Source organism: Rhineura floridana, chromosome 5 (assembly GCF_030035675.1).
Source record: "Rhineura floridana isolate rRhiFlo1 chromosome 5, rRhiFlo1.hap2, whole genome shotgun sequence".
In the NCBI taxonomy this organism is placed as follows: Eukaryota; Metazoa; Chordata; class Lepidosauria; order Squamata; family Rhineuridae; genus Rhineura; species Rhineura floridana.
In genome coordinates this window covers 180,568,108-180,580,761 of record NC_084484.1, presented here as the reverse complement: position 1 = coordinate 180,580,761, position 12,654 = coordinate 180,568,108, and the positions used below count along the sequence as shown (strand labels likewise).

The 12,654-nt window shown below is 47.5% G+C and overlaps 1 protein-coding gene across 4 annotated transcripts in view; it reads left to right on the top strand.

Annotated features, from left to right (window-relative positions):
- The first annotated feature begins 1,110 nt into the window (after nt 1-1,110).
- TSKU (tsukushi, small leucine rich proteoglycan) overlaps nt 1,111-12,654 on the top strand; it is a 35,063-nt gene continuing 23,519 nt past the window's right edge. Inside the window, exon 1 of one of the 4 annotated variants that reach the window (XM_061629033.1) lies at nt 1,111-1,312. Coding sequence is in view for 2 of the 4 variants with exons in the window: in XM_061629031.1 (XP_061485015.1) it covers nt 1,946-2,044 (99 nt within the window). In the remaining 2 variants the exon portion in view is untranslated. Of the gene's footprint in view, nt 1,313-1,555; nt 1,824-1,930; nt 2,045-2,169; nt 2,200-12,654 lie in introns of those variants that run through there. The other 3 variants (XM_061629034.1, XM_061629031.1, XM_061629032.1) reach the window with 3 other exon arrangements.

Here is a 12,654-nt window from a genome sequence, read left to right as displayed (position 1 = left end):
GAATAATCTAATTTTTAATTTAATATCGGACCAGTCCTGTCCTGATCTCGACAAGGAGCTGGCGGGGCGAGGCCCTCTCGGCCGTGAACTGCTTGCTCCAAGACAGTCTAAGAGGGCTTCCAGGTGGGTCCTTACGGCAGGATTGGTGTTTCTTGGGCATGCAGGGTTTTTTTGTTCTGTTTTGCAGCTTCCACACAATGTCATCAGCATCAAAATCCCAGTGTCTGTTTTCCCCCATATAATCCAGATTTACCATTTCCACAGAAATGCTGCTTTCAATTGACTTTTCCCCTTAACTTTCCCCAGCACCAGCATCTGGAGAAGTAGGTTGTTGCCTACAGAAACACATGCCAATGTGTAATAAAACCTTGCTAAAAGTCAACGCACCCTGATCAAATACGTTTCTCTACAGAACTTCCAATATATTTGATCGAATATTATTGCATCCACATTCATCTAAATATAACCTAAGAATCGCTACAGCGGCCTCATTCGAAAAAAGGCACCCACACCTCAGCCCCCTAACTCCAGACGCTGTGATGCATCGGCTGGGGGAGGGGGTGCACTCTGCACATGCTTTAAGTCCATTCTACCCCTATCCATGTTCCAGAGCTGAGCCCTGAAATAATGTTGATTTTTTTTTTAAAAAAAAGCCAGTTCTTGGGCTGAATAAATAAATAACACCCCCCCCCCGCTTCCAGAACTGTGCCTCTTTAGCCGAGACTTTGGGCTAGCCGGGGAGGCAAACCTCTTTAGCAAGCGGCACTGAATACAGCCCTGAACTGAATGAAAACTGAAGGATTGCTCCATTATTCTTCCTCCCCAGCCCCATCTGTCCTTCTCCAAACTGTTCCTTTTGGGGGGCCCTGGAAAAGAGCCAAGACGTTCCCCCTTTCGCCTCCCCACTCCAGCAGATGTTCCCTTCTATGCATTCAGCTGTTCCAAGTTCCTACCTCTCTCTCTCCCTCCCCGCCCCCTTCCTCTTTCCAGCTCCTAACCCACAAATCCACCTCCCTCCCCACAGTCGGGGCGGAGCGGGGGAGCCACCTCCTGCTTCCCTTCTTCTGCAGGGAGGCTGCAAAGTTACACCCCGAAACACACCCACGCGCTCGCCGGGAGACGCTCGCTCCCTCTCCCCGCGATCCAGCCGCAGCGGAAGCCCGCAGCTGGCGGGCCCCTCCGTCGGACGCGCCGGACGAAGCGTTGCACTTTTGAGACGCTCCCCGCAGCGGGAAGGAGAGGACGGGGGAAGGAGAGGGCTGCTGTTGCGGCGGCGGCTGCTCTTCAGCTGGTGCCTTTGGGGAGGCAGACGGTACATGCTCGCACAGAGCGCGCGCTCGCCCGGGTGGAGATGGAGGCGAGGAGGGGATTGTAGCGCCTACAAAGCGGTGCGGGGGGAGGAGAAGGGGGCGAGGGGGGGCGGTGATCGCAGCCAGCGGAGGTGAAAGGCAGTGCCGTGAGCCAGGCTTGGGGGGTGGCGGGGTGGGCGTGTTTTGTGCGCCGACGGAGAAAGAGAGCCAGGTCGGCTGCTGGGGACTTAAAAAGGCCCGCGGTGCAGCCGCTCCGGCTCTGTCGCCCGCGGAGGCAGCAGCGACTGCCCCAGCCACGGCAGCTGGTGGGTTCGGTGCACTTCTGTAAGGCGCTGCTGGGGGGGGGGACTTCCCTTGCAAGGCAGAAGCAAAGCTCCGCGTTCTTTCGGAACGGCTGGTTTGAAAATTGCTGCCGCTTCGGCCCGGCGGCTCCCACTTCTCCCGAGGCGCTGCCGATTCGAGGAGGAAGGACGCGAGAAATCTTTCCTCCATTTCAAAAAGAAAATAAAAGAGGTGAGTGGCGGTCTTCTCGCTTGCAAACTTTTCAATTCTTTATTCAGCTTTTGCAGACCTCTCTCTCTGTCTCTCTCTTTTTTTAAAAAAGTGATGCTAATCCAGACGCCGAAACGGCGCGAATGCGAATTCCGATTCGCGCCGTGGTGGACGCTTTAAGCGCTGGGGGAGGGAAGGGTGAGGAGACCGCCCCTCCCGGTTGCAAGCTCAAAGAGACAAAGGTGCGCATCATGAAAAGTTGCCCCGTCTTGCCCGCTGAGCTCCGGCGTTCGTTTTCTGAGACGGAACGGGAGGATCGCCAGGTTCCCTTAGTGAACACCTTCAGACGTTCGGATGACCTGTATCTTTTCTTTTTGTCTGGATGCTAACCATCCGCGTTAGTTACCTGGGTCTCTTTTATTTTCATCCTTCCAATGGAGAAAAGAAATCGGTTTTAATCGACCCATGCTGCCACATTGGGGGTGGGGGGGGAAGAGATAACAAGCGTGATTGTCTGTGCTTTGCAACTTGAAGGGTCGGTTTCCAGAGAAACTGCAATCGAGTGAGCGGATCAAAACGGAAGGATGCCGCGTGCGGCGGATCTGTTTTGGTCGAGCTGTTGTGCTGTGTGTTTTTCGGAAATAAAACTCTTTATTATTTTATGGGACTTTTTTCCCTCCAACGTTTAAGATACTTCCAAATTAAAGGACTTTCTGGCCCGCTGAGTGGGGAGCTTGAAACATTTCAGAGTGAAGAAACTTTGATTATTCTTTTTTAGATTTCGGTGCTCTTGGGTGCAGCTCAGATGGTGCTGACACGTGTGTGGGATCTGTTGGACTTCTTAGGGCCGATCCTCATGTGGGGAGGGAGGGAATTGTACTCCTAAGTTATTTAAAGTGTACAGTTTGAAAAGTAGAAGGAAAAGAGTGTGTAATTAACATGCAAGGACAAACTTGTGTTTGGAGGTCCCTGTATTCTACCCACCGCAGGTCTGGTGGTTTGCACAACCAGCAATGACCTCCATGTGTGAATGGACTGTTGCAGAACTGTGTATATCGCTTCAAAACACAAATGCTTGTTAGTAGGGGCACTTCAGCCAGGTAGCTGCAAGTGATTAAAATCCAGTGTGTGGAGGAATGAGGTGGTAGAGTCCTGAGATGGGGAATGGACTGCACCACTTGAGGTTGCAGTTCATGTTTAGTATTCCCTTACTTTTGCGATTCTGAGCAAGTGAATCTAGCACAGCAAGGAGAAGATTAGTCTGGAATAGTTTCTCCTAATGAAATGGTTCTTAACTTTTTTTTTTTTTTGGACCATGGGCCCCTTTGAGAATCTGATGAAAGCTATGGACCCAAATAAATAAATAAATGCAATTAATGTTATTGCATTGGAAATTGGGTATATTTTTTGTTTTGATTTTTGCACCTGGTTCATGAAGCCACAGGTTGAGCATCCCTGACCTAATATGTTTTTGTTTTCTTCTTGCAGGGAATTGCTTTTTAAAGCTTGCTGGATCAGGCCAGTGGCCCGTGTAGTCCAGCATCCTGTTCTCACAGTGACCAGTCAGATGCCACTTCTAGAAAGCCCCAAAGCGGGACCAGAGTGCAAGAGCACTTCCACTTGCGATTCCCAGCAATTGGAGTTCAAAGCAGTACAGCCTCTGACAGTAGAGGCGGGACATAGCCATTGTGGCTAGTAGCCGTTGATGGCCTTCTCCTCCATGAATTTGTCTGAAACTCCTTTAGCTGGTGGCCATCACTTGAGGGAGCATTCAGAAGCGGCACCTCTCCTTTCCAGCGGTGCAGTTCACTCTGCCACACCAGGACTAGGAACATGAGAAAGCAGCATAGCTCTTCTAGTTTGGCCTTGGCCAGTCTTTGCCAAGCTGGTATCCTCTGCATATATTGGACTACAACTCCTATAACCCAGCTGGCGTGGACTGATGGGAGTTGTAGTCCAAACCACCTGAAGGGCACCGGCATGGCAAAGGTTGGTCTACACAGGCGGGAAAGAGCTCCCCAGGCTTTCAGACAGGGTTTTTTCCCAGCCTTACTTGGGGACGTCAGGAATTGAATCTGGACCTTTTGTAGACAAAGCAGGTGCTGTGCCACTGAGCTACAACCCTTCTCTTGTGCCTCGTTGTGGTGCATGTGTGGAGAAACCCGTTGGTGACAGTGCAGATGGGAACCAACCAGCCCATCATCGGGAAGGCAAGGTTGGCTGTGGGCTTGACAGTAGGCAATGTGTGAAAAATCTTCTTTTCCCCAGGCAAATGGGGTTGACTGTATGGCCGCAGCCCAGCGGTGGAGGATCTGCTTTGCATGCAGAAGGGCCCAGGTTCAACCCTCGGCACCTCCAGTTATGGCTGGCCTGGGCGAGACTCCAGGCTGGAGCCCTGGAGAGCCTCTCCAATCAGCGTAGGCGATACTGGAGGGTCTGATTCAGCGTAAGGCAATTCTCTATGTTCTTTTGGAGGTGGGCCACAGCCTAGCGGTGGAGGATCTGCTATGCATGTTGAAGGTCCCAGGTTCAACGCCTGGCACCTCCAGTTGTGGCTGGCCTGGGTGAGACTCCAGTCTGGAGCCCTGGCCAGCCGCGGCCAGTGAGTGTGTATAAAGCTAGGAAGTCTAGCAAGTCTGACTCAGTATAAGGTAGCTTCCTATGTATCTTTAACCACTGGTTTCTTTCTGTCTCCCTCCTCCCTACCCAGCCCTTTCTGGGCTGTGATTCTTCTCCTTCCAAGTGTGTGTTAGCAATTGCCACGGCTGCAAGTAATATGATCAGCAGCTGGAGTTCCAGTGCCCGCCTCCAGTGCCCAGCCTTTGATTTCAAACCTTGCTCCTTCTGTTTTTCCTCCTTCTCCCTGCTGTTTAGCCTTCCCCACATCTGTCTCTGTTTTCTCTCTCTCTCTTTCTCTCTCTCTTGCTCTCTTCACCTCCTCCCCGACAGGCCAGGCTCTCCGGAAAGAGGGGTGTGGGAGGCTGTTTCTGGGATCTTTGTTTCAAATCATGCCCATGGTAGGATTAAAGGGATTCTGGAATGTGAAAAGGGAACTCCCTGTTCTAAAGACCAAGCTGGGAAGAGGTTAAAAGGTTTGTTCTTCCGAGATAAGCCCCAGACGTGTCAATTTGCCCCATCTGGATTGAAGTTGCAAGGGTTAAAAAAAGGTCTTGGCTGGGGTTTGGTGCAACGTTTAGTGTCTCCGCAAGCGAAGAAAGCAGGTGTTAATGCTGGATTTTAGAATGTCCTGCCTTCGATGTAAGAAGAGATTGATATTTATTTTTGTATTGCACATTCATTGTCTGTGACAGGTTACAGAATTTTACTCAGGCAACAGAGATGGGTCACAGCTCCCAAGGAATTTAAAATCTAAAATAGTCCATTGGGAAGTGAGAGGGAGGATCAGTCAAGGTCCAAAAGGAAGGATGTGAGTAAATACCATTTCATGTACTTCAAGCTGGGTGGCTTTGCTGGACTGGACCAGTCAGGCCTTTTCAGTGTTGGCTCCATGACTGTGGAATGTTCTTCCCAAGGATACATACCTGGCACCATCATCAACTGTTTTTAAGCATCAGGCAAAAACATTGTTATTTACCCAGGCCTTACTGCCCTTAATTTGGAGGATAATCAGGTACGTCTAATGGCCTCTTCTGTGCTCGTCCTTTTAGTGGGGTGGGCGAGATCTGGCTTTTTATATATTTACGGATGAGCATTTCAGGTTCTTGTTTTATTCATATATTTGGTTTAATGTTTCTGTTTTCACATTGTAAGTTGCTTCGGGGCACTTCAGTAAGTGATAAATTAACAACTTCAGAAGGGCCCTGCTGGATGGTTAGCCGGGAGAAGAGAAGACTGAGTGGAGATATGATAGCACTCTTCAAGTACATGAAAGGTTGTCACATAGAGGTGGGCCGGGATCTCTTCTCGATTGTCCCAGAGTGCAGCACACGGAATAATGGGCTCAAGTTGCAGGAAGCCAGATTTTGACTGCACATCAGGAAAAACTTCCTGTTAGAGCCATAAGACAATGGAATCAATTACCTAGAGAGTTAGTGTGCTGTCCGACACTGGAGGCATTCAAGAGGCAGCTGGACAGCCACCTGCCGGGAATGCTTTGATTTGGATTCCTGCATTGCACAGGGGGTTGGACTTGATGGCCTCACAGGCCCCTTCCAACTCTACTATTCTATGATTCTATGAGACCAAAATAGTCTGGCATCCTGTTCTCGCAGTGGCCTACCAGATGCCTGTGTGAAGCTCTTAAGAAGGACATGAGGGCAACAGCACTCTCCCCACTTGCCATCCTTTGTGCTCAGATCCTGCTTGTGGGCTTCCCATTGGGGCATCTGGTTGGCCACTGAGAACAGGATGCTGGACTAGATGGGTATTGGCCTGATCCAGTAGGCTTATTCGTATGATCCCCAGGAACTGGTGTTTGGAGTCATTCTGCCTCCTTAGAACATAGTCATTGATAGCCTTATCCTCCGTGAATTTGCCTAACCTTCTTTTAAAGCCATCCAGGTTGGTGGCCATCAGTGCCTCCTGTGGGAGCAAATTCCATAGTTTTATTAGGTGAAGTTCTTTTGTTTGTCCTGAATCTATCAACTTTGGTTGTCTGGCCCTGAGTTCCAGTTTTATGAGAACTCACTATCCACTTTCTCAGCTTAGTTTTATACTCTGACCAGATTTATACTCTGGATCTTGACCCATCATCCACGTGTCAAAAGCAGCCAGTCTGAGGTGTTTGGATGCTCTTGAGCAAGTTATGAAGGCTATGACCAGCTCTCTGATTGCACCCTCTCCCTCCAATAACACAGAATGGGTGCCACCACTGAGTAAGCCCTGCTCCTTGGAGCAGAGTCTTAATCTGATCACCTGAACATATGGATGGGTATATATTGGAGCTCTTGGGAATGATTTTCCCATGCAGCCAATCTTCCATAAGTGAACTCAGAAGCAAGTTGCACTGTGTTCAGTTGGGCTTAGTCTCAAGCATGTGTGCACATTCACCTGGGAGTAAGCCCACTTGGTTATTTAAATTTAGATTGATATTCTGCATTTCTGTGTGGCATCCGTGGCAGTCAACAACAAAAACAAATTGCAATATGCAAAAAGAATGTATAAAGGAGCAAGTAAAACCAATCAATTAAAAATAGCAGCCAAATAGTGAGCAGCAATAGTGAGCAGATGCCATAAGCCTGCCTAGATAAAGAGGACTTTACCTCCAAATAAAGGTGCATGGGTTTGTGCTGCTAGTCTGCCGATACGACAGGGGTTGCCGATTTCTTTTTAGGCCTGTGGGCATAGTTGGGTTTTTGAGCCGGTGACATTGGTGCCACTGGCCACTTCTTTTCTGCCCTCTGGATCAGCCCCTTCCCCCAAGACAGAAAGAGAGAAAATGTGTGCATACAGACTTCACTTTTCCAAGCAATATGGGTGAAAGTTAGATCCAGTAGAATTAACTTGAGCCTTGAAAAGCACATAGAGCTGAAAGAGGAAGTGGGAAAGAGTGTCACTCTTCCAACTTCCTCCTTCAGCTTGGTATATTTTTCAAGGGTGAAAAAGGCACCCACCTCATGACCAAGGATGCATTGAGTGACAGGGCTCAGGGGCTTCATGCATGCCAGGGGAATGCCTCAAGGGGGCAAGACCTCAAGGGTGCCATTGCCACCACAGCTGTCACACCGGGGGGGGGAGGGTCTGAAAGAGTGCAGTCCTATGTATGTGCCCTCAAAAGGGTTGTAACTGGTGGAGGAGAGGTAAGGCTTAAATATAAAATTGTGGAGGGAAGTTGCGCCTCTGCAGGAGAAATACTAATCGTTGTCATCGTTTTTAAAAGCCCTGTGGTCAACTTCTCAACCAGCCAAGGAAATGATGAAATGTTGATTAATCATGCCTTAGTCAGAGGGAAGCCCTAGACAGTGGAAGATGAATTGACTCTTTGAACCATTGTGCATCAGGGCATTATTTTTTTGTTTTTGGCTTTTTAAAAATCTAAAGTGCCTGGCACCTTTTTCTGCTGATTCAGAAATCTGAACCTTGGTTCTGATGCTCTAGTGCTGTTGTGGCCACTCTGTCACACAGCATTTAATGGAAGCAGCAGCACATATTCTTCATAAAAGTGCAACACCATTGACCTTTGGTCCTTTTTAATTTGATTTTGACATCGCATCACACTGCCAGGAGGAGTCCAGAAGATGACTACAGGGACAATAACATGCAAAATAAAATATACAATGAAAAATCCATTAGAGTGAAACATTTATACAGAAAAAGAAAATCGGCATCCAGTAACATTAAGTAACCACCCCACCCACGTAAGAATTAACATCAAAAAGTGTTAGCACCTGTCCAAACGCCTAGGAGAATGTCTTTGCTTGGATCTACAAGGATGACCCAAGTCAGTGCCAGGTGAGCCTCCCTGGAGAAAGCATCCCACAGTCGGGCCACGGGAGAAAGACCCTGTTTCCTCATTGCCCCTTTCCAAACATATCTTGGAGTGGGAGAGGGGAATATATGGTTTGTGCTGATTGTGCCAACCAACTGAGGATATCCTTCAGACAAAGTTGGAGTCAGTGGGTTGTATTAAATTAATTTTTACTCAAAGCATAGACCCATTGGCATTGATAGCCATGGTTAACTTAGGTCCATTAATTTCAGTGGATCTACTCTGAGTGATGAGAGCCAGTGTGGTGTAGTGGTTAAGGTGTTGGACTATGACCTAGGAGACCAGGATTTGAATCCCGAACAGCCATGAAGCTCACTGGGTGACCTTGGGCCAGTCACTGCCTCTCGGCCTCAGAGGAAGGCAATGGTGAACCACCTCTGAATACCATGAAAACCCTATTCATAGGGTGATCATACATCGGGATCGACTTGAAGGCAGTCCATTTCGATTTCGACTCTGAGTGAAAGTTAGTTGAATGCAATCCAATGGGTTGTATCCAATGATACTCCTACTCAGAGGAGACCCATTGGGATTAAGGGGCCTTAGTGACTCATGTCCATTAATTTCAATGGGTCTACTCTGAGTAGGACTCACAATGGATACCGCCCAGTGTCTCTTGGTCTGGTAAGAACATAAGAAGAGCCCTGCTGTATCAGGCTGATCTACTTCAGCATCCTGTTCTCACAGTGGCCAGCCAGATGCCCCTGGGAAGCCCGCAAGCAGGACCTGAATTCTGTTGACCCCTCCCCTCCCAATTAACTTGTGTTTAAAGTGGAGAGAGACGGTCCCCGTCCTCATTCCAAAGAGTAAGATGAATGCAGTACTGTTGGCTCATGAGATTGTGATGGTAGGTTCCAAACTACGTTCATTGGACGTTTCTTAGGGGTGCAACGGGATGATCAACAATGTTCGACGAGCGTCTTGGAAAGGCAAATTCCCCAACCCTGTCGAACTTCCTTCGCAAGTGCACAGCCACAGAGGAGTGACAGATATTTCCTAAGACGCACTTTCAATCAATATAGGGCGAAAGTTGGACCCTCCAAGCCTGGACAGTTATTGCAAGGGGGACCTACAACAAGATGTTGCAGTGTATCCTTGCCTCCTAAGAGGAGTGCTCCTGGACAGGGTGCCAGCCAGCCATGCCCTCTGCCATCCGATTATTTCATTTCTCCCCCCTCCCTGCCCCCTTCTTCTGCTTTTTTTTCTACCCTGACCTGGAATGTTGCATGGCTACCTACCATGCGTTGCTCGCATTTAGGGATGGGAGATCTGTCCATTTCGATTCTCTCAGTTTCTCATTTTTCCAGTTTTAATTTCAGTTCTCCACATTTTGATAGCAATCTCTGAATTTTTTTTATTAAGAAACCCTCATGAAAATTCTCCAGCATTTTAATGCGAATTTCTCTTTAATAAACACATTTATATAGGCAGTTTTCACTAATGTACAAATTTTTGCAAGCAATTTCTTGTCATATAATGCATCTTTGTAGGTTTTCACTTGCATATTCATGTTTATGCATATGTTCCCCTAACAGATGCATTTTTGTCAACGTTGGTTGGTGAACTGCGAATTTGGAAGGATGACTGTGTTACGGTTCTCATGTTGCAGAAAGGGCAGATTTGATAAGATTCGGCTTGAAATGCAAACTGAATTGAATTTCTCACCCATCCCTAGTCTCATTGGCCTCATTTCAACTCCTGTCAGCGCTCACCACTTGAGTTTGCTGCTGGAGGGAATGATCATTATTGCCACCATTAGTACTTACAAGCGGTGCTCTACAACAAAATGTTGCAGTATATCCTGGTTTCTGTGTGTTACCTGTGCCAGAGAAGGGGGGGGGAAGTAAGCATGAAAGGCAAGAGCCCCTGCTCTAAGTTGGGTGTTTGTTTTGAGGAGCATTTTTTTTATTAAAAAAATGCAGCCTGTATGCATGAGGGTTCTCCGTGCAATTAAATGCTTGATTTGGGCCATGAGGAAGTTGTGTGGGGTGGGAGGTAATTTAAGTAGCAGTGGACTATTGCAAGCTACAGGGGTGCTATAAACCATTCTCTCAGCACAATCCTATTATGGTATAACAGTGAACTACACTGCAGGGTTGTTGCATGCTACTCTCTCAGCCCAATTTGCAGTGAGAGATAGAAGCAATGGATAAAGTGCAGAGCTGTACTCCCTTCATCCCAACTGCCCAACCTTCAGTAGGGGTCCCAGTACCCCTGGACAACACTGCAGGGTTGTTGAAAACCGCTCAGAATCTGATCTTCAGTATGACCTACACTGCAGGACTGCTGTAAGTCAAATCCAATCCTTTATTTGCATTAGCCACAAGCCATTGCAACTGGAATACACAAAAACATTAAGAAGCAGATATGCAGCTTAATTAAATTATCCTACTAAAATTCCAGCAGTTATGTAGGATGCTGGTTGATAAAATTAAAATATCCAGAATCCATCATCATAAACTCAAGGTACCACTGTAGATCTTGTTCTAATGGCACCTGCTAAAAATTTTGCAGACGTTTCAGTCAACGTCTGCTCTTGGTCTGCAAGAAGAAAAATCACCTAGAAGTTAGTTGAACGCCCTGGGAAAGCTGCTGTATGTCACTCTTCAACAACTGTCCCTTCCAACCTGCAATTTGGGGACAATGAACTGCATTTGCGTTAGCAGGTACTTTTTAATATTTTAAAATCACAGTAAATAAGAACTGTGTTACAGCAGGGACTCTTCCTTTTGCTGCTATACTTGGGGTTTTTTTTGTGTGGGGGGTCTGTGTATAAAGAAAGTGTTCCCAGTTCTTTACATTACACCTTGATATAAGTTCTTTATATTTCTAACTAATTGATGCTTATGGACAGCTTTTTTTGCCATCCCTGGGAACATTTAAAAATAGCCTCTCAGTGTGAGCCAGGAAGTGACCTATCCAGACAATGAGATTGTTTTTTCCATATATCTATGTGTTTCTGCCCTCCTGTACCACCCACTCCATTATATCCCCCACCCCTCCGCTCACTCGCTCATCATTCCAGGCTACTGACTTCATAGAAAAGTAGAGTTGGAAAGGGGTCTGTAAGGCCATTGAGTCCAACCCCCTGCTCCGTGCAGGAATCAAAGTTAAAGCATACCTGACATTCTGGGGTGGTTATGGTGGGAAAGTGCAATCTTAGAATCTTTTTCTCAAGTTTTGTTTTTTAATATCTGCAGATTTGGGGGTTCCCCTGAATCTGCTGGTACCTCTTTCTTGTGCATGGGTGTTGTGGTTTTGGTTTTAGCTTATGTGAGAAGAAGCAGAAGCAGTAGCGGTGTTGAATCAGTAGTAACATAATCCAGCTTTTGCCAGGACGTGTTGCACTCCAGCTTGCATCAACCCCAAGGCTGATCGGACTTGGGAATCCAAAACTTTGGGAGGGTATGAGTTTGGTGACAGCTGGAATATATGAGAGCTCTCCTGGATCAGGCCAGAGGCCCATTTAATGCAGCATCCTGTTTTCTCAGACCAGCTAGATGCCTGTGGGAAGCCCACAAGCAGGATCTGAGCGCAACAGCACGTGTGATTCCTAGGAACTGGTATTTGGAGGCATACTGCCTCTGAGAGTGGAGCAACATAGCCAACATGGCTAGTCAGTACTTATAGCCTTATCCTCCATGAATTGATCTAATCTTTTAATGCAAGCCACATTGGTGGCCATCAGTCCATCTTGTGCAAGCAAATTCCATAGTTTCACTATGCGCTGAATGAATAAGACCTTTCTTTTGTCCAGAATCTTCCAGTGTTCGGCTTCATTGGATATCCCTGAATTTTAATAAGATGAGAGGGAGAAAAACTTCTCTCTATCCACTTTCTGCACACCATGTATATGCATAGAATCATAGAGTTGGAAGGGGCCTATAAGGCTATCGAGTCCAACCCCTGGTCAATGCAGGACTCCAAATTAAAGCACACCCAACAGGTGGCTGTCCAGCTGTCTCTTGAATGCCTCCAGTGTTGGAGAGCCCACCACCTCCCTAAGCCATTGGTTCCATTGCTATACTGCTCTAACAGTCAGAAAGTTTTTCCTGATGTTCAGCTGAAATCTGGCTTCCTGCAGCTTGAGCCCATTATTCCGTGTCCTGCACTCTGGGATGATCGAGAACAGATCCTGGCCCTCCTCTGATCCTGGCATCTCTCTCACGTCACTCTCTTACCTTTTCTCTAAACTGAAAAGCTGTTGTGTAACCTTTCCTAGCAGGGGAGTCACCACCTCCCTCGGTCATTGGTTCCATTGTCATACCGCTCTAACAGTTAGGAAGTTTTTCCTGATGTTCAGTTGAAATCTGGCTTCCTGTAACTTGAGCCCATTACTCCGTGTCCTGCCCTCTGGGACTATCTGTACACAGGCACAAACAGATACTGCCAGCTTTTCAACCT